General features: G+C 39.2%; 3 protein-coding genes and 1 pseudogene across 5 annotated transcripts; all 4 read right to left on the reverse strand.

The window, feature by feature from the left end:
* Nucleotides 1-126: 126 nt before the first annotated feature.
* On the reverse strand, nucleotides 127-2211 carry LOC112186870 (thioredoxin H-type). The gene is made up of 3 exons (XM_024325415.2): nucleotides 2036-2211; nucleotides 603-725; nucleotides 127-496 (listed from the first exon to the last, which is right to left on the reverse strand). The coding sequence occupies exons 1-3, from the start codon at nucleotides 2123-2125 to the stop codon at nucleotides 353-355; spliced, it is 357 nt and encodes a 118-aa protein (XP_024181183.1). The 5' UTR covers nucleotides 2126-2211; the 3' UTR covers nucleotides 127-352.
* A 4009-nt stretch (nucleotides 2212-6220) lies between these two features.
* Nucleotides 6221-8465, reverse strand: LOC112187690 (protein RTE1-HOMOLOG). 2 transcript variants are annotated; one of them, XM_024326576.2, is made up of 3 exons: nucleotides 8313-8465; nucleotides 7304-7588; nucleotides 6221-6914 (listed from the first exon to the last, which is right to left on the reverse strand). In XM_024326576.2, the coding sequence occupies exons 2-3, from the start codon at nucleotides 7571-7573 to the stop codon at nucleotides 6501-6503; spliced, it is 684 nt and encodes a 227-aa protein (XP_024182344.1). In that variant the 5' UTR covers nucleotides 7574-7588; nucleotides 8313-8465; the 3' UTR covers nucleotides 6221-6500. The 2 variants fall into 2 exon arrangements, with proteins under 2 accessions (XP_024182344.1, XP_024182345.1); XM_024326577.2 differs by having other exon boundaries at nucleotides 7304-7591; nucleotides 8313-8464.
* A 949-nt stretch (nucleotides 8466-9414) lies between these two features.
* LOC112183703 lies at nucleotides 9415-11405 on the reverse strand (annotated as a pseudogene).
* Nucleotides 11406-11866: 461 nt separating this feature from the next.
* LOC112183704 (protein WALLS ARE THIN 1) lies at nucleotides 11867-19276 on the reverse strand. Of its 2 annotated transcripts, none has more exons than XM_040514145.1 (7): nucleotides 19144-19276; nucleotides 13667-13734; nucleotides 13485-13547; nucleotides 13282-13398; nucleotides 12620-13031; nucleotides 12315-12466; nucleotides 11867-12211 (listed from the first exon to the last, which is right to left on the reverse strand). In XM_040514145.1, the coding sequence occupies exons 1-7, from the start codon at nucleotides 19252-19254 to the stop codon at nucleotides 12013-12015; spliced, it is 1122 nt and encodes a 373-aa protein (XP_040370079.1). In that variant the 5' UTR covers nucleotides 19255-19276; the 3' UTR covers nucleotides 11867-12012. The 2 variants fall into 2 exon arrangements, with proteins under 2 accessions (XP_040370079.1, XP_040370080.1); XM_040514146.1 differs by having other exon boundaries at nucleotides 12145-12241.
* Nucleotides 19277-26749: the final 7473 nt, after the last annotated feature.

Raw genomic sequence — 26749 nt, forward strand, 5'->3', positions numbered from 1 at the left:
GTTTAGTACTTTGAGCCAAAGGCTAACAATCCCAGTGAAAACTTTAAAAATTCCTGCTTTCATTTTTATTTCAAACTCACTTAGATGAGTTGGATCGAAATGGACACTTCAAAGAGAACCTCCACATTCAAGTAAAAAGGTTTATACTATAACATTGATCAAGTAGAAATCTTTCAGACCATGAGAAGAGCTACGATAGAGATGTATTTATGCAGAAATCAGATGAAAAGAACACAAGTACCACACCAGACTTGTACAAGTCAAAAGGTTAAATATAAAAGTCTAGATTTATATAGCGATGATCATAAGCTTTGTGCCTCCTACAGGCATAATATAACGCAGATCTTGATAATCAGGCAGAAGCAGTAGCTACGTGCTTTGCTACAGTCTGCTGCAGTTCCTCTTTCCTTGCTCCCACCACTTTGTCCACAATCTTCCCTTCTTTCAGAAACATGAAGGTCGGCATTGCCTCTACAGCCCAATCTTGGGCAACCGACTACAAAAAAGGTCAACTGAAAGTGAGCTTTATTTTCTTAGTGTGTGATTACTGACTCTAAAACATATTTAATCTTAGAAAGAGCCAATCTTTGTTGTTCGATTACCTTCAACTCATCCACATCAATCTTTACGAAGATGACATTTGGAAGCTTCTTGGCCAGCTCTGACAAGAATGGCGCAATGAAGCGGCATGGTCCACACCATGAAGCAGTGAAATCAACAACCATCTGCATCAATGGTAGAGCTCAGTACATGAGCAAAGCAAGAATTGGAAGAAAATAACAGAAATTCACCATGTGAAAATAAGCATGGTCAAATCTTGTCCCTCTCATCGATTCCTGTTTGCATAAAACATACAATATCTTATCCCATTATCACTCTTGACTAATTTTATCTCAAGACACACCACGGCCTATTGCATCTCTGCTTACTTTCATTATGAGAATTAGGGTTTGATCTATAAGACTACATTATTTGCAAACAAACACACGTGAGTACATGAGAAGACTACCAAAATTGTAATATTTTCAAATGCTTAACCTGAAGAAATTAAAATGTACTTGTTATCATAGAATCATCATCTTTTTAACCCACCCAAGGACTTTCATATGACATTTTAATACGAGTTTCGTATTTACAGATCATTGAAGTACCATCACTATAAACATTCATGAAAGGGACAGTTGATGTGCTAGGATGAAACAAAAAAGAGGGTTTTTAGCGACACTAACAAGAGTAAACAGCCCTAAAAATCTCCATGCCATTTGTAGAATAAACCATATAACAACTCGTAAGCCAGAGTCAAAACCTTTGTCATCTGTGAGCATAAGTAAATCCATTTTAAACTAGCAGACATAGAGGTACAACAAAGCTTCTGAAATATGGTTACTTACAACTATCATCCTAATGCTGGCATATTCCTCTAACAAGAAAAATTGCACAGATATGTCGTTTGACCGTTTGTCTGCTCCAAATAACAAAACTTGTACGGTAAAAGGTCTGCCTTGCATTGTTAATCTATTTATTCACCTCTACTTTTGGCCATAAAACGACGGTAAAGAAAGACATGTTGCTGCAGATAAATTCTAAATATACTCTGGTCAACAGGTCCACTTTCCTCGACCTAATTAACAAGGAAAGCAATCGCTCTCTAACTGTAACGGGTCATGATCAGAATGCAAACCAGAATCCCACATCTAACAGAGACACCCCCTTTGCCTATAGTAAAATTCCAATCGTTTTTTTTAATTTTTTTTTTTTTATGTTATAATTTCAATCACAGCTTAAATAATCAGCCTAACAATACATATATACATAGCATCAAGAATATTGAATCATAAATCTAGACACAAGCACGCAAATCGGATCAAACAATCAGAAACCAAACGGAACCCATTACGCAGATTCATCACATCTCAGAACCCAATTACCCAAAACCATAAAAAAACAGCAACCAGATCAATCCGACATGGAGATCAAAACAAAAGGTACCAACTTTTGAATACAGAGTGATAAAAAAAAAAAACAAGAATTATACCAGTTTCTTGGTGTCGTTTCCCTTCTGAAGCTGCTCGTTCCATGCATCCACAGTGTGGACACTGACGACTTGTCCCTCCTCTGCTGCCATATCTCGCTTTTTGTTGCAGAAACAAACACAAAATTCCAAGCGATACAAAAACGCAGAGCCTTTTCTATGGGTTTCCAGAGACCCTTTGTTTCCGTTTCACCCTGTATTATATAAGAGAGAGCCGCAGTTCTTTGTCTCGGTGAGAATGCCCTTGAAATTATCGTTAATTACAAATTTGCCAGGGGCGATAAGTACTATGCACGAAAGAGGAGATTCCCATGCAACGTACGAGAAGCTAGACAGGTTGCAGCTGTAAATTGGTGCTTTTGTTGTTGTGGACTTGGTGCGGTTAAGTCCACGGTAAGATTTATGGGTCTTAGTGTTTTTAGTTTTTAACCGTTAGATTTGTAGAGCAGACAGGTGACTTAGAAGTCCGAATATCATGTCATTTTTATTGTTCATGTAAATTGCACCGTTCTTTGAGACTAATAAATCCATGACATCTGTCAATATCATTATACTCAAATCTCATTAAGATAAAATCAAGGATTTTTGTCCATTTACCTTATTTCTAGAGATTTTTTTCTCACTTACCCCATTAAGTTTTTTTAATTCTCTCTTAATCAAAACACACTAAGAAAGTATTCCCTAATATCCCATTAAGGTTTTTTTTTTTTTTTTAATACCATTTTATTCTCACCCCTTTGTTGCTTAGAGAGGAGAGAAAAACCATAGGAGACTTCGCCGGAGCCCGTCACCGGTAACTAGTCTCGGGATTCCAGCCAACTTTCGTCGGATTCTGGTCACTAGCTGCCGCCCATCGGATTTTTCTAAAATTGCCCCCCAATAGTCTACTTCCCCTTAATTGACGTCTATTGCCCCCCAAAAGACCTCTATTACCTCCAATAGAGGGGCAATAAAGGTTTATTACCTCCCAATAGAACTTTCAGTAGCCAAAATGGAAACTAATCTCCCTAGGTTTAAACAAATAAAACTTTAATTAAAAAAAAGAAAAGATTACATCAATTCAAAACGTCTACTGTCCCCTAATAGACGTTTAACACACTTTTATTGGCCCAATAGAACCGTTTTTTTTTTTTTTTCCTTCTTCCATTCTGGGCCTTCTGCCCCCATTTTACCAAAAAAAAAAGAAAGCTAGAAATTGATTTGGGCACCTAATCACCAATCTCCTCTGCCACAGCCTGGGTTGAGCACCGGCGGCGTCCAGGAGGTCATCGGCGACTCCAAGGAGACGGCGAGGTGTCCAGGAGGCCATCGAAGACGTCGTATGGTCGTCGTTGTCAACGAGACGGCGGTTGGACGGGGCTGAGCTTGGGCGAGCTGTAGCGGAATCTGGGCAAGAGTCGACCCACGCCGGCGAGGCGTACAGGAGGCCATCGATGACGTCGTCTGGTCATCATTGTCAGCGCGACAGCGGTTGGACGCTGTCGAGCTCACCAGCGAGTTGCAGCGGAATCTGGGCAAGAGGTCGAACCGCGCCAGAGTTGGAGATCGGGGAGAGAATTGACGCCGGCAGGAGGTGGAGAGAGAGAGAGAGAGAGAGAGAGAGAGAGAGAGAGAGAGAGAGAGAGAGAGAGAGAGAGAGAGAGAGAGAGAGAGAGAGAGAGAGAGAGAGAGAGAGAGAGAGTTTCAGATCGGAGGAGAGAGGGGGGAGAGGGAGAGATCGTAGGCATATGTGTAGTTTATTAAATTGACTGAGGGTAAAATTGTATTTCTACGTTAAATTGGGTAACAGGGGATAAAAATCTGTTACTGTGGTAAGTGAGATAAATTTGTCCAATTTTGGTGCTTTGGGTCAAGGATCCATAAATCAAATCAATGGAGTAGCAAAAAATGGAACTAAAGCCTTGTTTAGTTCGCGAAATTAAGGGCTTGGGAAATGAACAAATTTTCTTTAAGAACGGAAAATATGATTTCTCCCCTCTCATTCTCTATATTAATTGTGCAATAATTACATAGTATAAGTACATTTATATCTTTATTGAAAATTATTATTGAAAATTTTATTTAAAAAATTTATGAGATTTGTGTAGATATATATTTTAATATATGAGGATATAAATGAAATATTAGTAATATTTTGTATCATTTCCTTACACAAACCAAACACTAGAATGGAAACAAACATATATTTTCTCCTTAAAAAGAAAGTTACTAGAAAGTTTGTTTTCCTTTCCCATAGGATTTTCTAAAGAATTGATTTCCTTTCTGCGAGCCAAATGAGGCCTAAGATGGCTCCACCAATTGAGCTAAATCCAACCAAAACGCAAAAAGTTAATACATGCATTGTAAATACTCTATCAATTGAACTACATCCCCAATTTGAAATTTTGACATACTCGATCTTATTTTTATTTAAATATTATTTTTATTATTACTATTAAAAAAAATTAACGGAGTGAAAATTCCAATAAATTAAAAATAATAATAATAATGGAGACGCAAGGAGTCGGACCAAGATCTTTCACATGCATTGTAATTGCTCTACCAATTGAGCTACATCCCCAATTTGGTATTTCAATATGCTCGATCTCATATGTATTAAAATATTATTATTATTATCATAATCTAAGGACTTGAACCAAGATCACATAATTGCTCTACCAATTGTGCTACAATTTTAATATACTCTTATTCGTTTTGATGCCCATGATTATTGTTTTTTTTTAAAAAAAAAAATTATTGAAAGGAAAGAAAAAAGATTACAAGTTTGCAGTAAGCACTAAAACTAACTGCATATAAGAATCACAATGAGAAGACATCAGTGAAAACGAAAATAAGGAAGACCTAACATATCCCTATTACAAAAAGATGAGGCAAATGGAGAAGTTGAGTCCCACCAGATAAACTCAGTAGAAGATGAGCCATAATTAGCAAGTGTATTTGCTACATGATTTCCTTCCCGAAATATATGAGACGACCGAAATTGCATTTGAGAGACTCGATGCAGGCAGTTTTCCCACTCCACCTTTAGTTGCCAAGGTACCAAATATGGGGAACAAAGAAAATTAATAACAAGAGTTGAGTAGACCTCCAACCAAATATGCTTCCAATCTCTTAACCAAACCAATTCAATTGCTTTGATGACTGCGATAACCTCTGCAACCACTGAACTTGGAATATCAAGCTTAGAACAAAAGGCACCTATAACAGTGCCTTTATAATCCCTATAGACACCACCATAGCTAGCAAGATTAGAGGCACTCTTCCAAGCACCATCAATATTTATTTTTATCCAACCATATGAAGGAGTATGCCAATTAACCTCACTTATACGCGGAGCACGATGTGGCTTGCATGAGACCCCAAATCTCTTGATAATACAAAGCTCTTGGCATGTATTAAACATAGTACGGTTGCCAATTGACCTGAAGCATTAATACTACCACTAATTAAGCGCAAACTTGAGGAGCTGCAGAAAGATAACCATCATACTTGGCCTTGTTTCTAGATTGCCAGATAAACCAAAGATTGGAACAAAAGCCTGCAATCCATAACTCCCGCAACTGTTGACTTCGCTCAGCCACAATGCCCAAATTTATCAAGTCCATAACAGAGCTGATGCATAAAAGGGGCAGCGAAGAAAAATATGCTAAATACATTCACCATTAGCTTGACAAAGAACACAATAGGATGCCAATGAAATTCTGCGCTTTTGAAGATAATCCTCCGAAAGAATTCTACCACGCAAAATTTTCCAAGCCAAAAGTGACATACGAGGTAGAACATGCTTCGATCATATTACTTTAGATAAGGGGCCCATGATCATTGTTTAGCAACATAAGTTTGTCATTTGTAAAAGTTAAAGTGATTATTGTGTAAATTTAGTGGTATAAAATTTGATTTCTTCATCGTTGATACATCAACTATAATGTTAGATGTTTGGTAAGGACCGATAAACTGATGAATGTGCTATCCCAGAACTCAAGCCTTTTGGAGACTTGCTAGTAGCTAATGGAATACTGAATCGTATAATAGTAACGATTTATCGATCAGCGCCATCATATTGCATGTTTACTTGCTTCAGAGATAAATCTGAAGGAGAGGGGACAAATCATATAGTGAGATTTCACTATTGAGTAGGCAATGTTTTTCTTCTTTCATGTGAACAAAAATGTCATTAGTCTAACCATAAAGAAGAAGAAAACAATTACTCTAAGAAATAATATTCACCATTAAAGGTACACATAGCAAGTCTACATCTGTCAGATATGTGAATACAAAACTAGAAACTACAAAATGGGAGAACCTTCAGCTCTAAGATCAAATACCTTCTTAAGAGGAAACACAACTCGGAAGTTCAGTACTTGGCTTTTACAAATATCCAGAACTGGCTGGTAATAGCCAATACTATATCTAAATCACAGGGTTTCTCAAACCGAAGATTTTGTCTGTCGATACCACATAATGTTATCTACAATTGGATCAAGTTCTTGAAACAGTAAGTACCAAGAAGGAACCAACCAACAAGGAAGGCGATGAAGAATCCTAAGTAAGTTAGGAAGGCTGCACCTCCTATTGCAAGTCCAACACTGAATGTTATTAAAAATGGCAAAAAAGATCGCCCCATGGATCCTACGCTTACCCATTCACCCTTAAGGAAGATGAGAGCTGCGAGGTTCACCACATTCCACCCACCAGAACGAAAGCTTAACCTGTTAAGGCTGTTGGCTACAAAAGAGTGGCAATTGCAGGTAAAAAGGTTATAAGACCGGTGTTGGAATTCCTGTGTGCCCTTCTGAAGTGCATCATCCCATGTCAAAATGTCTCTTCCAGGATCATCATGCAACACTGCTTCATGCTCAGATGGACAGGGTATAGCACAACACTGCTTGTCAAAGTTTTAATGAGTAAAATGAAGAGAGCAATGAGCAGGTGAAAAATAGAATAAAAATAATAATATTGGACTTAGAAAGCAGCTCTTATACACAAAATAGTTGCAACAATGAACAAATGATCCGAGCTCATATGAGTCACACTTTTTGCACCAAATCAAGTTATCCAAACGGATTTCCTGCTCAAGGAGCAGGCTTTAAGTAACTTTATGCTTCTTCTATTTGATGCAACGAGAACAGTACCCATTGATCAGTGCTCTCCCAACTAAGAAACATGCAATGTTGGTAGCTGGTGGACGGCCAGTAACAGAAAGAGTTTTATGACAGTTTTTACAGATGACCCAAAACCATGGTTCAGATATGAAAAGCAGGATATCTATACCTTTTCTTTGCTTATTTGGATGTAGCGAGTTGGTGCTCCAAAAGCAAAGTCATCCACGGACACAAAATTGGGTCCTGCAAAGTCCAAAATCACACCATCTTCTCTGCAGATGCCAATGTGGCCAACAAAAGGAATCAACCATGAAATAACAGGAAGCGGTGTCCACACAATGCAGCATGGAAACCGGGCTCTTTTAGGGTCAATTTGCAAAGTCGGTAAAGCACTTCCATCAATCATCATGTGGTGCTCAGAGTCTCCATTTGCTTCCATTGCCAGAGTTGGAAACTGCTGAATTGCCTCAAAAACATTAGATACTCGTGATACACAAACTACTTTATATAAATCTTGGTACTTCCGAAATAAAAGGCATCAAGTTTGATCACACTGAACGTACAAATTGCATTCTCCAAAAGATAAAAAGAAATGCTTCCTGACCGTGCTATGATCAAGCATTAAACCAGCCACGCATGCCAAATAAAATTTCTTAAAGTCTCTAAATCAGACAACTAGAACACTTGTCTCATCGAAACAGACCATTCTGGTTCTTACTCCATGACCTTCCGAAATGAAATAGTGAATCATATCCATCCCCAAATAGGAACAAGCAGCATATTTCAGCAGATAATCAATCAAAATTGCCCAATGGGATCAGGAAACAAATTTGGAAGACAAAAATCACCTGCTATGATTACTGAACTATCAAATAAACCTCTTCAACATATCAAAACACAAGAAACTGAAAAAAAAAAAAAAAATCTCGGCATTTGGGAAACAAAGCATAAATTTGGAATTTGGAAGTCAAAAGCTAAATAGGGTTAAAGGGTTCATCTTTACTATGCTAAAGATCATCATTTTCCAATCCTAAATGAAACTATTTATGAAGCTTCATCCTCCTACAACCTAGAATGGTTTGCTTAAAATTGTAGCGCACGAAGAACCAAGCTAAATCAGAAAGAGGAAACTACAACACAAATCATAGAGACAGAGGAAATGAAGAGAAAAGTGGTACCTTTTAGATGCGCAATGGAGTTTTTGATGGGGAAATGAAGCCGGGTAACTTGGGTCAACAGAAGTTGGGATCTTTTGTGTTTCTGGAACCGGGAACTAGATATCCTCTTCCTGGTTAGCTTTTCTTGTTTTTTGGGCTTAAAAAGCCAAGCCACTTATTTTCTCTTTTATTTTTTTTTCATATATATTTTTTTTCTTTTTTTTTGGAAAGGAATATATTTTTTTTCAGAATTATACAATAAGAAATTATTATTTCTTAATGAATATTTATTGTTTCGTGATGTTGCATAAACACGATTTGGTTATGGGAGTGTAATTTTTGTGGTTCATCTAATAGATACTAGTTTTCTGCTCACATGCTCTGCATATGCAAGTATTTTTTTATTTCTAAAAAATAAAAAAAAAAGGTTATTGTAAGAAGAGATAATGGGAGAGAAAAGTGGGTTGTGGGTTATATTTTTATTTATTTTTTTAATAAAAATATATTTTGTAAATGTCATAATTGTCCTTATAATTTAATTAATTATCAAAGTTTATTAAATTTCTAGGCTCATTTATGTCAAAATTTTAGATTTTGGCTAACAAACCCTCTTCTCTTAATAATAGTATAGATATTTTGTAAATGTCATAACTGTCCTTATAATTTAATTAATTATCAAAGTTTATTAAATTTCTAGGGTTATTTATGTCAAAATTTTAGATTTTGGCTAACAAACCCTCTTCTCTTAATAATAATATAGATTAGGGATGGGCTTCATATAGTAGAAGAGTAAATTTCTCAAAAAGAGGAGGGTGAGACTTGAGAAGAATCGGACATCTTGTTTACTAATAAGAAAGGTAAAAAATTACATTTGTGGCAAGCTGCTTGCGCTTCTTTTGATATGGGCATGACTCATGAGAAATTGGTATGCATTTAGTATCACGAACACAGATTATTAAGTCGGTTATTAGTTTATTGATATTTATCATCCATAGTAATGTAATGAAATCGAGTTTATCGAAGATGTTGATTAGAATCGTAGTAGTATGCCAAGTTAGATGATGTATATATGCTACAAATACTTGATCCATGGGCTTTGAAAGAGAATTCCCAGAGCTTTTATATCACTTATCAGCTTATTTGTCTAGAAATGAACATTTGCAACAATGCAAACATTTATTGAACAACAGGAAAAACATTTAATTATACTACAGAGGGAATAAATGCATGACATGAACTAGTAAGCAGAGGTAGGGAGCAATGCTTGAACAAGAGAGGGTTCTTCTCCCCCAGAACAATAGTTTATCAGACTGTTAATGTTCCCTGGCATTGAGGAAGTTTCCACCTTGATTTTGCTCTCCTGCCTTTTTCCCCAGACCACCAGGTACAGCCCTGCTATGGTCAACATTGCTCCAATAATGCTGGTATCAATTAACCAAACAGATATTACAATCAGCTCAGCTGCAGAGAGCTAATATTGGCTTAATTAGGAAGATGAAGTTGATAAACTCACCTTCCCAAGTAGAATTCTTCACCAAAAACGAGCGAGTCCATTACAGCTACAACTGCCGTCTGTAAAGGCAGATACAGTGAAACATACACTGGTCCTCCCTTGTCAATCACCCATATCTGTATTACATTCGCCATTGCTGAAGCCCCCACTCCCTGCATTTTCAACAACAGAGAGATAAGTCACTTAGTCACATTCTTATGTTACATATATCACTATAAAATGCTGCAAGGGATCACATTTTCAGATTATGTGTGCCAACTGCGCGCGTTCTGTAATCACCATTGTGGTTATCTCTAGCATTATTTGTTCTATGTTATTAGCTAGTTTGAGCTAGGAAACTGACCATGTAGAGAATGGCAAAGACTTCACTGCCGTAATGGAACTGCCAGGCTTGGGAATCTCTCTCTACACACACCTGACTGAGAGGCGAGCTGGGTATTTCTTCAGAACAGGTGCTTGTAGCACAATCCAGGTAGACCAACATAGGCAATGACTTATTACACAGATGTAACCAAAGGTCCAATTCTCCTCCTTGACATCTCCAAATAATGAGTTGAGCATATGGGATTGGCTTAAAGGTGAAGTACTTGGAGGAACATAAATAGTTGGCCCCTTGTAAAAGGTTATGACTGAGGCTCCAGCAACAGAAGCAAGAGTTCCAAGCACTTTGGCTTTACCATATTTTCTATTCAAGTGCATTTGTTCAATTCTGAAACACAACCATGGCCATGACAGTACATTAGTCACTTAATTAGTAAGTAGCAGATAATACTACTAAAACTAGCCACTCAAGTTAGGAGCAAGCTTCTTTAGCTGTACTCTCAGAATCCAGCCGAAGAAGCTTATTAGCACTTGAGTTCAGCAGAACTGGAAGAAATAGTTGAAAGTAGTTTCTGAATTTTGTTTCTAATTAACAAAAAGAGTTTTCAGCAAATAATAGTTCTACGAAAGCAGTGCCAAAAGGGCATTAGACATTAATCACATTATACAGAGATGACTAATTTGTTTGCCTGAATAAGGCAGCCATGAGAAATGTTATTGCAGGGACTGCATTCTCTATTGTCGAAACAAATGTGGGGGAGGTGTTCTTTAAACCAAAGAGATACAAGCCTTGATTGCATGTCACCCTGCAAAACAAATGAGTTAGCTACACTGTGATCTGGTCAATAATAAGTTAGTAATCACTATTAATCTGAGGATTAATCAAGTGTATACCCAAGAAGTCCTAGGAGAAAAAACTTCATGACATGGGAAATATTCAGTGGTGGTCTATCTTTCCTGCACAGAAAAGATATATTAGTAAGTCTTTTCGAGGCATAGATCAGATGGATAATGATAACTAAGAAATGTAGTAGTTTTTTGTAATTCTGTGCATACTTCTCCAAAAAGTATGCAAATGGAATCAGCAGAAGCAGCGCCGTGACATTCCTGTAAACTGAGAAAACAAGCATGCTTACACTCATATTAAGCATAGTTCTGCAAATGATATGTACCCCTGCATAGATGAACTGAAGGACAGTTGAAGCCATATGAATCCTTGCATTTTCAGGCACCATACACAATCTTCTCTTATTAGCTACACTTGATGATAAATCAGCCATTGCAGCAGATATCCAAAACTATGATAAATTACTATTTGAGAGGAGCCATATAAAGGTATTTATAGTTAAAGCTTCTACCATGTTCTGAAAATTACACTATTAGACCTCATTTTTCACCGAATCCAACCGGATGGCATACACTAGACATTTTTAGAGTTCTTGTGATTTATACAATATAGGCACTCATTATGCATAATTCCAATTCCATGGGACCAAATTAATATTCACACCTCATTCCATGGGATTGAGCTCTTGACAACATAGCTTATAATAGGATTGTTCAAGAGAGTACTTGTTCTTTCCATGTGCCAATATTTTGCCTGACATGAAATATTGCCAATTCGAGTGTGTCAGCAACGATTTTTCACTTCAAAGTTTGATTTGCTGTCCTACTTGAGTGAAAAAAGAAGAAGAAAGAAGCAAATTACCGGTAAGGTCTATTAGTATGCCAAATTGTGATGAATATATGCTGCAAATACTTGATCCATTAACTTTGGATACCAAAGCTTTACATCTGGATCAGCTTAATGTCAACAAACTGAACATTTGCAAAAATGCATCTTGTTTATGTTATTTGAACAATAGAGAAGACAATAAATTTGCTGAACTACTTTGAAGAGATAGGGAGCAATGGTTGGACGAGAGAGGATTCTTTATCTTCTTCAGAATAATATTTAATCTGATTATCAATGTTCAATGGCACTGGTGAAGTTTTCGACTTCATTTCTTTGCCAAATTTGCTCTCTTTGCTTTTTCCCCACACTACAAGGTATAGTCCTGCTACGATCAGCACTGCTCCAACAATGCTGGCCATTTACCAAACAAAAACTAATCAGCTAAAAAATGTAGCAGTTAAGAATATAGTTAAAAATTAGTGGTTATTGAGGCAGATGAAACTGAAAAACTTACCCTCCAAAGTAGAATTGTGCACCCATAATGACCGAGTCCATTATATCTACGAGTAACGTCTGTAGAGGCATATACACTGAAACAAACACCGGTCCTCCCTTGTCAATCGCCCATAGCTGTATTGCATAAGACATTGCTGAAGCCACCACTCCCTGCATTTTTCAACCACACCAAAATTAAGATATTTAATTAACATCTACTACAAAGTGCTAAAGGGATCACATTTTGGGATCATCGAGTCGTTTCAAAATTGGTCTCTCTAGCATTACTGGTATGTGTGCATGCATTTGAGCTAGGAAACTAACCACGTAGAGAATGCCCAAGATTGCACTGCCGGAATGGATCTGCCACTCTTGAGAGTCTCTCTCTACATACGCTGCAATTGCTGAAAGTTGCAGAATGCCAAAGAAGAGAGTAAATGAGGTGACTGAGAGGCGAGCTGGGTACTTCTTCAAAACAGGTCCTTGTAGGACAATCCAGCTAAACCAACATACGCAATGACCTATAGCACAAATGCAACCAAAGGTCCAGTTCTTCTCCCTGGCATCTCCAAATAACGAGAGGAGCAAATGGGATTGGCCTGAAGGTGAAGTCCTTGGAGGAACATAAATAGTTGGCCCCTTGTAAAAGGTTATGACTGAGGCTCCTGCAACAGAAGCCAGAACTCCAAGCACTTTGGCTTTGCCATCTTTTCTATTCAAGTGAACTTGTTCAATTCTGCAATATATCCAAGTATAATAAGTAATGACAATAATCCATGAATAGAAAACAACAGTAGTAGCTAGTACCAAAACTAGCTACTCATGTTAGGGGCTATGGCCTCTTTGGCAGTACATCTAAAAGCGCCAAAGAAACTTAATTAGTGCTTAATCTTGGCAGCTAGCGTTGCAAGAAATTAATAGTTCAAGTTTTTATGTATTTTTAACAAAGAGGGTTTTCAGCAAAAGTGCTACGATGATTTGTTTGCCTTAATACGGCAGCCATGAGAAATGTTCCTGCAGGGACTGCATTCTCTACTGCAGAAACAAATGTGGCTGATGTGTTCTCCAAACCCAAGAGGTAGAATCCTTGATTGCAGGTGACCCTGCCAAACAAAGTAAAAATAGTTAATTACCTAGCTAGACAATGATCTGCTAATTACTATTATAAACTTAGGACATAGGGACATACCCAATAAGTCCCAGGAGAAAAAACTGCATAACAAGGGATTTATTCAGTGGTGGTCTATCTTTTCTGAATAGACAAAGACATGTCAGTAAGTATTCATTTTCAAGGCAGATTCAGATGAATTAATAACGATTAATACGAATGTAGTAGTTTCATGTAAGTGATGTAACTAAGCGCATATATACCTCTCCAAAAAGTATGCAAAGGGAAAAAGCAGAAGCAGCGCGGTGATGCTCCTGTAAACTGGGAAAATGATGTAGAACAGATGGCGGTCCAATTTCAAGAACAATTGGATCGTGCTAAAGGTGGAAACCGAAAAGTGACTAGTAGACGTGAATTGGGCCTCCGGAGTCCGATTGGGACGCACTTTAGCTTTTCGGAAAGGGAATCGCGCCAGAAACCAAACTCGTCGCTTTGCCACGACGTGTGACCTTTTTCGGGCTTTCGGGGTCGTTTAGGGCCTCAAAACTGCATTTTTCTATTTTACCCGTTTTTGGTTTTCTTAGTTAATTTTGGATTGTTTTCGTTTTTATCCATGGGCCTTAGGGTTTCGTTGTTAGTCGCCCTAGGGTACTTTTCTCTTATTTATGCAGCCGCAAGCGGCTGCAGAACGTATCTTTCATCTTTTATCAATTAAATTGAGATTATTCTCTTTTATCTCTGGTGGACTCCAGAATCTTTTGCTTAGGTTTATTGCTGGTAAACCTAGTTATCAATCCGACTGCGTCAGGTGGTATCAAAGCAGGTCTTCCCTGTCTCTTTTATTTACCTTCGTAGCAATGGGTGAAGTCACGAAATCAGATATTGAAGCCCTTACAGCAGCGTTTACCGCTGCCATCAATTCCATGAATAATCAGATCGGAGAAATTCGTGGATTGTTGGGTGAGAGGAACAACAACAACCACAACAACAATAATCAGCGTAGAGATGGGGAAGGAGGCCAGCGAGTTAGGGCTCCACGTGGTGAAGTTGTTGATAATACATCAGAATCTGAACCTGAAGAAGAAATTTTACAACATGAACAACATGGACAAGCTGACCAGGATTACAAAGTCAAGGCCGAAATTCCTTTCTTTTCGGGCAATTTGGGTGTAGAAGATTATTTAGATTGGCAGCTTCAGGTGGACAGGTTCTTTGAGATTATGGAAGTGCCTGAACACAAGCAAGTTAAGCATGTAGCCTGGAGATTGAAGAGTACTGCAGCAGTATGGTGGGATAAGTTGCAGAACACTCGAAGGAAGCAGAGGAAGCAGGGTGTTAGAACATGGCGAAGAATGAAGCAGTTGATGATGGAAAGGTTCTTGCCAGATGATTATGAGCAGATTCTATATAGGCTGTATATTGAATGTGTCCAGGGAACTAGGACGGTGGCTGATTATACGGCTGAGTTCTTACGCTATTCAGAGCGTAACGAGTTAGGAGAAACTGAAGGCCAGAAGGTGGCTCGCTATATCAGTGGGTTGAAGCCTTCCATTCAGGAGAGAATTGGGTTACAAACTGTTCATACTATGGCCGAAGTTACAAACCTAGCATTGAAAGCAGAGTTGTTGGAGAAACCTTCACGAGCTTCTTCTTTCCAAAGGTATAACTACCAAAGGAGTGCAGATTTGGTTAATGCCTCAACTGCCAAGGGTACAACTACGCTGCAGAGAGCAGAAAACGCCTTTAAAGCTTCTAATCCCCCTTTTAAAGGCGCGGGCAGTTCTAACAATTATAGTGGTGCTCAAAATAGAGCCCCGAATCAGAGGTTTAATAATCCTTATGCTAGACCTACAGGAGATGTCTGTTATAGATGCAACAAGCCTGGGCATAGATCTAATGTGTGTCCTGAGAGGAGACAAACTGCCCTTATAGATGATTATGATGAGGATGAAGAAGAAGTTGGAAGAGATGGCGATTATGATGGGGCTGAGTTTGCGGAGGAGGAATCTCCTGAGAAGATTAATATTGTGTTGCAGCGGGTTCTACTATGTCCTAAAGATGAAGGGCAGCGGCGCAATATTTTCAGGTCACTTTGTTCCATTAATAACAAAGTGTGCAATTTAATTGTGGATAATGGAAGCTGCGAAAATTTTGTGGCCAAGAAACTGGTGGATTATTTGCAGTTACCTACGCAACCTCATGAGACACCTTATTCCCTCGGGTGGGTCAAGAAAGGTCCACAAGTTCGAGTTGTTGAATCCTGCAAAGTACCGGTAACCATTGGTAAGCATTATAAAGATGAAGTTTTATGCGACATTATTGATATGGATGCTTGTCATATTTTGTTTGGACGACCTTGGCAATTTGATGTGGATGTGACTTATAAAGGCAGGGACAATGTGATGTTGTTTATGTGGAATAACCATAAAATTGCTATGGCTCCTGTGTGTCAATTTGAGAAGTCTGGTGTGAAGAAAGTGGAGAGTTTCCTGACCTTGTCTAGCAGTGAACTTGAGATGGAGAGGGCCTTTAAAGAATCTGAGGTTTTCTGTCCAGTGGTGATAAAAGGATTGTTGTCTGCAGAAAAGGAAGAAGTGGTGATTCCCAAGGAAGTGCAGAACATATTGGGGGCATTTAAAGAGCTGATCTCGGATGAGTTACCCAATGAGCTGCCACCTATGAGAGACATTCAACATCAGATTGATTTGGTGCCTGGAGCTAGCTTGCCCAATCTGCCACATTACCGAATGAGTCCCAAGGAGAATGAGATTTTGAGAGAGCAGATTGAAGATTTGTTGAAAAAGGGGTTCATTCGAGAAAGTATGAGTCCTTGTGCAGTTCCAGTCCTCCTTGTTCCTAAGAAGGGCAATCAATGGCGGATGTGTGTTGATAGCAGGGCCATTAATAAGATAACTGTGAAGTACAGGTTCCCTATTCCTCGTTTAGAAGACATGCTTGATGAGCTAGAGGGTTCCAAAGTGTTTACCAAGATAGACCTTCGAAGTGGATATCACCAGATTCGAATCAAGCCAGGAGATGAATGGAAGACAGCTTTTAAGAGCAAGGATGGCTTGTACGAGTGGATGGTTATGCCATTCGGATTGTCTAATGCACCCAGCACTTTTATGAGGCTTATGAACCAGGTTCTTCGCCCTTTTATAGGTTCCTTTGTAGTAGTGTATTTTGATGATATACTGATATATAGCAGGACCAAAGAAGAACATTTGGTACACCTGAAGCAGGTGTTGGTAGCTTTACAGGAGAATAAACTGTACATCAACCTAAAAAAATGTACATTCTGCACCAGCAAGTTATTATTTCTGGGATTTGTGGTTGGAGAAGAAGGCATTCAGGTTGATGAAGAGAAGGTACGGGCTATAAGAGAATGGCCAGCTCCAAAGACAGCTTCTGAGGTGCGGAGCTTTCATGGTTTAGCTACCTTCTACAGGAGGTTTGTGAAGAATTTCAGTACCATTACTGCCCCTATTACTGAATGTTTGAAGAAAGGCAAATTCCAGTGGGGAGAGGAACAAGAGAAGAGTTTTGCCTTGATCAAAGAAAAGCTTTGTACTGCACCCGTTCTCGCTCTTCCTAATTTTGATAAGGTTTTTGAGGTTGAATGTGATGCTAGTGGCGTGGGAGTAGGTGCTGTGTTGTCACAAGAGAAGAAACCAGTAGCATTCTTTAGTGAAAAGCTGAGTGACGCTTGCCAGAAGTGGAGTACTTATGATCAAGAATTTTATGCAGTGTTCCGAGCATTGAGACAATGGGAGCACTACCTGATTCAGAGAGAATTTGTACTGTTCACGGATCATCAAGCCTTGAAGTACCTTAATAGTCAGAAAACTGTGAATAAGATGCATGCCAGGTGGGTGAGTTTTCTGCAGAAATTTCCTTTTGTGATTCAACATAAATCTGGTACTCTTAATAGGGTGGCAGATGCTTTGAGTAGGAGGGCTTCCTTGCTGGTCACCTTAGCTCAGGAGATTGTGGGGTTTGAGCTTTTGAAGGAGTTGTATGGAGAAGATACTGATTTTAAGGAGATCTGGACCAAATGCAGTAGCAATAATGCAGTTGCAGATTTTTATGTGAATGAAGGGTACTTATTCAAAGGCAATCGGTTATGTATCCCTAGTTCTTCATTGCGAGAAAAGCTGATTCGAGATCTGCATGGAGGGGGTTTGAGTGGGCACTTGGGCCGAGACAAAACTATTGCTAGCCTTGAGGAGAGGTATTTCTGGCCACAGTTGAAGAAGGACGCAGGAACTATCGTAAGGAAGTGCTACACCTGCCAGGTTTCTAAGGGTCAGTCTCAAAACACAGGTCTTTATCTACCTTTACCTGTTCCTGATGATATTTGGCAGGACCTTGCTATGGATTTTGTGTTGGGACTACCCCGTACCCAAAGGGGAGTGGATTCAGTGTTTGTGGTAGTTGACAGGTTCTCTAAGATGGTGCATTTCATCGCATGTAAGAAGACTGCTGATGCCTCTAATATAGCTAAACTGTTCTTCAGAGAAGTGGTTCGTTTGCATGGAGTACCCAAGTCCATTACCTCTGACCGAGACACCAAGTTCCTTAGCCATTTCTGGATTACCTTGTGGAGAATGTTTGGAACAACTTTGAACCGTAGCAGTACAGCTCATCCTCAAACTGATGGACAGACAGAGGTTACTAATAGAACCTTGGGTAACATGGTTCGGAGCGTTTGTGGAGATAGGCCCAAACAATGGGATTATGCTTTACCACAGGTGGAGTTTGCTTATAACAGTGCTGTACATAGTGCAACAGGGAAGTCCCCATTCTCCTTAGTTTATACGGCTGTTCCTCAACATGTGGTGGATTTGGTAAAGCTTCCTAAAGTTCCTGGTGTTAGTGTTGCTGCTGAAAGCCTGGCCAAGGATGTGCAGTTTGTTCGAGAATCAACTAAGGCCAAATTGGAACAAACTAATGCCAAATATAAAGCTGCAGCTGACAAGCATCGGCGAGTTAAAGTGTTCCAGGAAGGTGATGACGTGATGGTGTTCCTGAGGAAGGAGAGATTCCCTGTTGGTACCTATAACAAGTTGAAGCCCAGAAAGTATGGTCCTTTTAAGGTGGTGAAGAAGATCAATGATAATGCATATGTTGTTGCACTTCCAGATTCAATGGGCATCTCTAACACTTTCAATGTTGCTGATCTGCATGAGTTTCGTGAAGATGAGCCTCTTTATCCTGAAGAGAACTCGGGGTCGAGTTCTTCGGAGGTGGAGGAGACTGATGTAGAACAGATGGCGGTCCAATTTCAAGAACAATTGGATCGTGCTAAAGGTGGAAACCGAAAAGTGACTAGTAGACGTGAATTGGGCCTCCGGAGTCCGATTGGGACGCACTTTAGCTTTTCGGAAAGGGAATCGCGCCAGAAACCAAACTCGTCGCTTTGCCACGACGTGTGACCTTTTTCGGGCTTTCGGGGTCGTTTAGGGCCTCAAAACTGCATTTTTCTATTTTACCCGTTTTTGGTTTTCTTAGTTAATTTTGGATTGTTTTCGTTTTTATCCATGGGCCTTAGGGTTTCGTTGTTAGTCGCCCTAGGGTACTTTTCTCTTATTTATGCAGCCGCAAGCGGCTGCAGAACGTATCTTTCATCTTTTATCAATTAAATTGAGATTATTCTCTTTTATCTCTGGTGGACTCCAGAATCTTTTGCTTAGGTTTATTGCTGGTAAACCTAGTTATCAATCCGACTGCGTCAGAAAATAAGCTGGTTTACACCCATGTTAAGCACACTCCTGATGACGATATGTTGCACTGCATTGCTCGACTGCAGGAAAGTTAAAGCCATGTGAATCCTCGCACGTTCAGGCACCATACACACTCTCTTGCCGTGTGAACCGGCCTCATCAGCCATTGTATCAGGTACTCAAAACAGGATTTGGAAGTATACTGTATATGTATGGGCACAGTTTTGTTTGAGAGGAACAATAATTCTATACAGGGCAATGTCATAGGGGGCTAAGATTTGTGGCCAGAAATTCTAGATGTCATATGCCATCTAAGCAAATACAAATTTTATTTTCAATTTTTCAATATATCTTGCCACATCATACTCTTGCAATACCAACTTTATCATTTATATATTTCCTTTTAGATATTAGGGGGTGAATTAATGACATTAATGAATTTAATTAGGTAACCAAAAAAATATCTAAAATGAAATATAAAAGGGTAAAGCTGGTGTCATTAATTCGTTTTATATTTCCTTTTAAAAGGGGGAAATACTAAAATGACATTGAGCCTAAACCTCTGATTATAATATGCATCAAGAGTACGTCCCCAAAATGATATCAGGAGTTTCTACAGAGTACATGTATTCAAAGCATAATTAATTACAACAAAGCATATTTACCAAAAGCACAGCTACTAGCTACTCCATTTGCTTTGACATAGCGGTGACATACCGGAAAGATAACTTAATTACAACAAAGCATAATTACCAAAAGGACAGCTTTCCTACTATGTTTCTGCCTGAAAAGAAATTCAACGACACTCAGTTTCATCCTACTACTAAGAGGATGTGACCATTTAACAATGGATCGCCGCCTCCCTAGGTTAGACAAGGCAGCCATTAATTATAATACATGTTAGTAGCAATACCGTTAATTATCATGTACAATCTAAATAAGTAAATATAAATTGACTTGAAAATACCTAGCAGGCTTGCTCTGCTATGGTTGGGAGAGCGCCGCCTTCGGCCTCTCTATACTTTCCTCTATCATCGATAGAGTACTGTTTCGGAACTATCCTCGGTGTCGGTTCTTTCGCGCATGACTCCTATCATGCCCTGTATCGGGTGGTGGTTCACATCTCAGCCTATGGCAATCTCTCATTTTTAGATCCATTCTGACCGTATCTCTATTCAATGGGAAGAAGCCATCGCTGCGATGCCTTCCCAGATCGGGTCTGCACCGAGAGTTGGGCGTCTTTGGCTAAGTTGGGCACGACTGAAGTCGCTAGTGTGAGGCTTTGGTTTGGTGGTGGTGTGGCTAAGTGAGGGGCTTGAGAGAGGCTGATGCTCAGCCTCATTTCCAGGTGCGCTGGAGTGGCGATTGTCCGAAATCTTTTGTTGCGTCTCAGATCGAGGGGGTGATCCAGCAGCAGACGGTGAGTAAATCAGTGCCTGGGGTCTAGGCGAGCTATGCGTTCCTGCTGGTGACAGTGGTGGCGACAGGGGCGTCGTGTTGGTGGGGCAGGGATGTTCTTTCTCCAGCCAAGGGCGGTGGCCAGAGAAGCGGTCGGGCGGTCTGGTTGCCTAGAGAATTTTGTGGGCTTTTTTGGTTGAGCCTTCCTTCTTGGGGATTTGCAATTAGTGTATGTGCCCAATGCGAGGATTAATCAAGAGCATTCCCAAGAAGTCTCGGGAGAAAAAACTGCATGACAAGGGAAATATGCAGTAGTGGTCTATCTTTACTGCATAGACAAAGATATATTAATAAGTTTTTTCAAGGCATAGATCATATGGATAATGATGCATAAGACATATTAGTTTCTTGTTATGATGTGCATACTTCTCCAAAAAGTATGCAAAGGGAAATAGCAGAAGCAGTGTGGTAGCATTCCTGTAATGAACTACACAACAGTTAAAGCCATGTGAATCCTGTTGCATGAGCTGTTCCAATTAGGATTAATGTTGATTGAATGATTAACTGGTAATTCTAGATTGATTGATTAGTAATCATAGGTGATTGATTGTAATCATTGAAATGATTAGTCTAGGTGTTGAATGCTTACCTTTTGTATATGTTTTGTAATCCTATTTAAACCTCAGTGTAAGGTAAATAGAAATATACTGAAATTACCCAATATCTATCATGGTATCAGAGCAATACGCTCTTGAGACCGATAACCATATCTAGATTACCATACCATAATTCCACTGCAAAATACCTTTACGAGTTATTCGCTATATTTTCCAGATCTTACCATACCCGTATCTTTCCAAGAATACCCAGAAATCATCTAACCCTCAGATTCTTCACCTGAGAAGAATAAGATTGCAATTATACCCATACACATACCCACTACCTATACCAGACGGCCTGCAACTAGTTTCCAAATACCAAATATCCACCTGCATTAATCATCCTCTGCAATTAAACTTCAAATTGCAGAATCATCAACCTGCATCTACATCAAGGTTGCAGATCACATGTGGCACCATACCAAATCCAGTTAGTCTGCAAGAGCAATAGACTAAACCTAGTAACGCCGACGGCATCGATAGCACCTACCTTGCTGCTTGCTAGATCTCCAGTACCAGAACCAGAAGGATCGGAGACGTGCTCGATCTCCAGTGCCGGATCCGACCACGCCGGACCTTCAGTCACCGCCTGCCACTAACCAGTGAACTCAGGAGTTCTTTTGCTTGCCTCAGACGACGGCCACGACCTGCAACTTAAAGCCACGCTGCATCTATTTATTTAAAAGTTTAGAGAGAGAGAGGAGTTGGTTGAGGTGAAAACCCGAAAGGGCAGCTTAATCAAAAGCTGTGAGGGAATATCTTTTGTACCAACAAGATGTCTCTCTCTAAAATGTCCTCGATGACAGATGAGGTAAATCAGTACTTCTGCCATGATCATGCATTCGCTTCAGCCTTTTAGGCTAACTCAGGTACACATGGCCATGCTCTAAAAATTTCAGACTTTAATTGGAAAAATATGTGGATAATTGACTCTGGTGCAACTGATCATATGACTCATGATCGTAGTGTCATCCAAAAACCATCTCCCGCTCACCGGTCAGTTGTTACTAATGCTAATGGTGGCTCATTCCCTATCACTGGTGCTGGATCGGTATCATTGACACCATCCATAAATATGGATACAGTTTTAGTTGTCCCCTCCTTGTCAAATAACTTGTTGTCTGTGCATCAAATTACTAAACAATTGTATTGTTGTGTAATCTTTTATCCTTGGTGTTGCGTCTTTCAGGACATCCTCACATGAGAAATTATCGGTCGTGGTATTGAGAAGGGGGGATTGTACTACACGAAAATGATAGATGCTGGTGATCTCTGTGCTAGTGAAGTATACCATGTGCAGAAGAGTACTTCAACAAGCAAAGAGAGAGAAAACATATTGCTGTGGCACCAGAGATTGGGTCATCCTTCATTTGGCTACCTGAGGAGTTTACTTCCTACCTTGTTTACAACTTGCAAGGAGTCTGATTTTCAATGTGAAATATGCATCCAAGGAAAGAGCCGCCGCGCTAGCTATCCACTCAGCCATTCTCGCAGTGTTAGACCCTTTGACTTAATCCACTCAAATGTATGGAGACCTTGTCCAGCTACTCCTTCTGGTATGCAATATTTCCTGTTATTTGTGGATGATTGTAAAGAATGTGTTGGGTTTTCTTGTTAAAGCATAAGAGCGAAGTTTGTTCTGTGTTTCAAATCTTTCATAAAATGATCCAAACCCAATTTCAAACTCCCATCAAAGTCTTCCACTCAGATAATGGTGGTGAATATGTAAACCATGCCCTCCATCAGTACCTAAACAACCATGGCATTATCCACCAAACCACATGTCCCCAAACTCCTCAACAAAATGGTGTGGCAGAACGAAAAAACCAGCATATCCTTCAAGTTGCCCGTTCCATGCTCATAGGAGCCCACATGCCAGAATATCTATGGGGTGATGCCATACTTACCACTATTTATCTCCTAAATCGCCTGCCCACACAAGCCCTTAAAGCACCATTGGAGGATGACCATCTACGTCCGAAAACACCACTTGAAGCTCTTGGCCAGTTCTTTACCTTACCACCACTCCATACTCTTCCACCCAAGATCTTCGGTTGTGTGGCTTATAGACACATTCCTCGTAATCAGAGAACGAAGTTGGATGCTTGTGCTGAGAATTAAGTGTGTCTTCATGGAATATGGTTCTACCCAGAAAGAATATAGGTGATATAATCCCTCTACCCGGAAGGTGTATGTTACCATGGATGTAACATTTTGTGAGCAAGAGTTTTTCTTTTTTCCAAAGACTTCTCTTCAGGGGGAGAGCACATCTGGAGAAAAGCAGTCTTCTTCATTAGAAGTACCAGGAATTGTTATAGAGGAAAGAATTGTTGTACAAGAAAGAACTCAAAGAGATCTTGAAACGCCAACAACAAATGATGATCAACCAAAAGCACCAGCAACTGGAAATGAGAATTCAGCGTTGCCAGATTCAGCTGAAGACCCCCTACTCCTACAATATCGGTCCCTATTTCTCATGAGGATGCTCCTGAGGTAAGTTCTAATCCTGAAATCAAATCAGGTAGTGTTAATGATGAGCATAGCCCTATTTGTGAGTCTAGTGATATCATACCTAGTGAGGTTAATCCTGACACAAGACCCAACACCGAAACAAATGTGTGCGCTAAATATCACTTGCCTAATCGTACAACAAGAGGGAAACCTAAACTCTAGTATGAGCCAAATCCCAAAGCCAAAGCCAAGTACCCCATAAGTAACCATGTGTCAACTCACAGGTTATCTGAGTCAAATGAATCATTTGTGTTTCAATTGTCTACTATTGTCATTCCAAATAAAGTGCAGGAAGCATTAGCAAATCCTAAATGGACTAAAGTAATGAAAGTTGAAATGGAAGCTTTGGAGAAGAATGATACATGGGAGCTAGTACCAAAACCTCAAGGAAAGAAAACAGTGGGGTGCAGATGGATCAAACATTCAACCAAAATTGTATCAGTAGTTTCTCCACAATGACGGAACTACGAAGTTGTCATTGGATGGTGAAACACATTAACAATTACAAAGTTTTATACATGTGATGTTTTATATTAGATAATAAATTGTCTAATAATCACTTTTAGATAATAAAAAAATGAACTAAAAAGTGGGAGTAAAGCGATATGTTTTAAAAACATTTAATGTTATTGATTTCGAAATGCTAAATTACATGGTATCTCACCCCATTTAATTACAATTCATTTAAGGAAAATTTAAATTAGATGGTTTCTAACTTTATTCTTGTTTTAAATGAGGATGCCATGTATAGAAATTCATTGTGTTTATAATTATAGAATAATATAAGGAACATATGATTATTATTATTATTATTTTTCTTTTAATATATAGATGTCTATTTTGGTCATTTAACCTACCTATAAAATCTTATTTGAAATATAAAATAACTGGGATGTGTATTAAGTAGTTTGGGGTGTGTATTTAAAATTTCTCTTTGAACAATAGAAAAAAGCAACTGCATATATAGACAACAGAAGACGATACATTTGCTGAACTATTTTGAAGAGGTAGGGAGCAATGGTTGGACGAGAGACGATTCTTTTTCTTCTTCAGAATAATATTTAATCTGATTATCAATGTTCAATGGCACTGGTGAAGGTTCCACCTTGATTTCTTTGCCAAATTTGCTCTCTTTGCTTTTTCCCCACGCCGCCAGGTACAGTCCTGCTATGATCAACACTGCTCCCAATAATGCTGGACATCTACCAAAGAAAAACTAATTACTCAACTAAAATATATATATATACACACACACACACAACGTTTCTTGGGTGCGGTCGTCCGTACCTAAGGATTAGGTACGGGTTTCCCATTTTTCCCCATTTTTCGATCACACATTTACATCTTAACCGTTCAGTTTTTAAATCCTAATATATAGATCATCTCTACAAAATTTCAGCCAAATTGGTGATCGTTAAGGCATTCAAAACTGCAATTTACAATAATGCATACGAACGGTTCTGAATCTGTTGAACAGGAACCGTTAAGTCAATCTTCTGGGCGGATACACTTAACAGTTGACGGAGCTTCATTTGTGACGGAACTTCGATCTTCTTAACAGAACTTCTTGGCAGATATTCTTGGCGGAACTTCAATCCATAGCGGAATGTCAATTGTGACGGGACTTCAATGGTGGCAGAGCGTCAATTGTGGCGGAACTCCAAACTTCTTCTTCGATCAGCGTCGAAGAGAATGGTCCTCACCCATGAAGCTTTTGGTTAGTGTCGAGAATCTCATCGATCAGCGGTCCGTCAACCGCCAAGCGACGACATCAATCAGCAACCGCCAAGCTGCAACTCCACTAAGCAAAGCTCCGCGAGTTGCTAGAACGTTGTTTGCTGCACACCAAAACCTTCTCTTCACACCCAGACATCCTCTTTGGACACCCACTCGTTACTATCTTTCTGTACAGAGCAAGAAATGAGTTCTCAAGAGGCCCCCAAATCCCAGCAATACATTGCTCCCGGCAACAATCTTCAACGAGCAAGCATGAGCTAAGTCTATACTCTTGCCATTCTTCAAAGTTATCAATAATCATATGATGCATGCCTATATACGTTTGTTGCTCCTTGTGCAATTATCACCCACAATCTTAGTCCCTATGCATCAATTTGTTTTCCTTTGGTCACTGCTATATACTCGTATAGCTCGTTCTGTTTCTGTTGCTAAACGAAGGGCTACTATTTACTAGTTAAAGATGCATGCCATGTAGACGTGTCTTTTTAGTTTGTTGTGTCTATATGTGTCTTTCTAATATGCAAAGACTTGGCACATGAGATTGCTCACATCTCATAAATTTTCGAAGTAGACTGTCACAAACATACTTGCTGATTTTACATGGACGCCACGTCCTGTCTTCATCTTTGCACAGTTTACTCACACGTCTTGCAATTACTCAGAAATATGCATGTACAATATCAGTTAGTGTGCTTTCAACCAGTTCATATAATAAGCATGATAAGTCTCTATCTTATGCAAACTAGTTGCTACCTCATATTACAATATAACATTAGAAATTGTGACAGCTTCTCTCTTGTGCATGTGCAAGCACATCATGATAGTTAACGAGTAATCATATATACTAGCATGCACAAGCATTCACAGACAAATGCTAATCTCACATGCTCATAATCATCTTATCACTATCACCATTTTTCTTTAAGTCAAAACTACAATATGTTTCGAGGGCTGCGACCAATGTAATCTTTCTACTATACTTGTTACAAAGTTGCATTTTGGCTTATAATTGATATCATACTCAAATTGGAATATAAGTCAAGCATAACTCCTAACATGATCACACCAATCTCGTCTCTTCTCTGCCCATACTGCTTTACTCCTCCTCATGATTGATATCAAATATCATAATTACCAAAGTCTGCATATCATGAAGCATTGCTAGCATCCACGAGTACTCTTTGTTTCTTCATTGATAGTTTGATACAATGTCATTAAGTGGCCTGATTCGCTAGCTGCCAGTTTTTTAAGGCACATTATTTTCATACAAACACATTCTATATGTGATTTATATTTGCTTCACCTACCACATAAGCTG

The sequence above is a fragment of the Rosa chinensis genome, chromosome 2 (assembly GCF_002994745.2).
Source record: "Rosa chinensis cultivar Old Blush chromosome 2, RchiOBHm-V2, whole genome shotgun sequence".
Taxonomy (NCBI): domain Eukaryota; kingdom Viridiplantae; phylum Streptophyta; class Magnoliopsida; order Rosales; family Rosaceae; genus Rosa; species Rosa chinensis.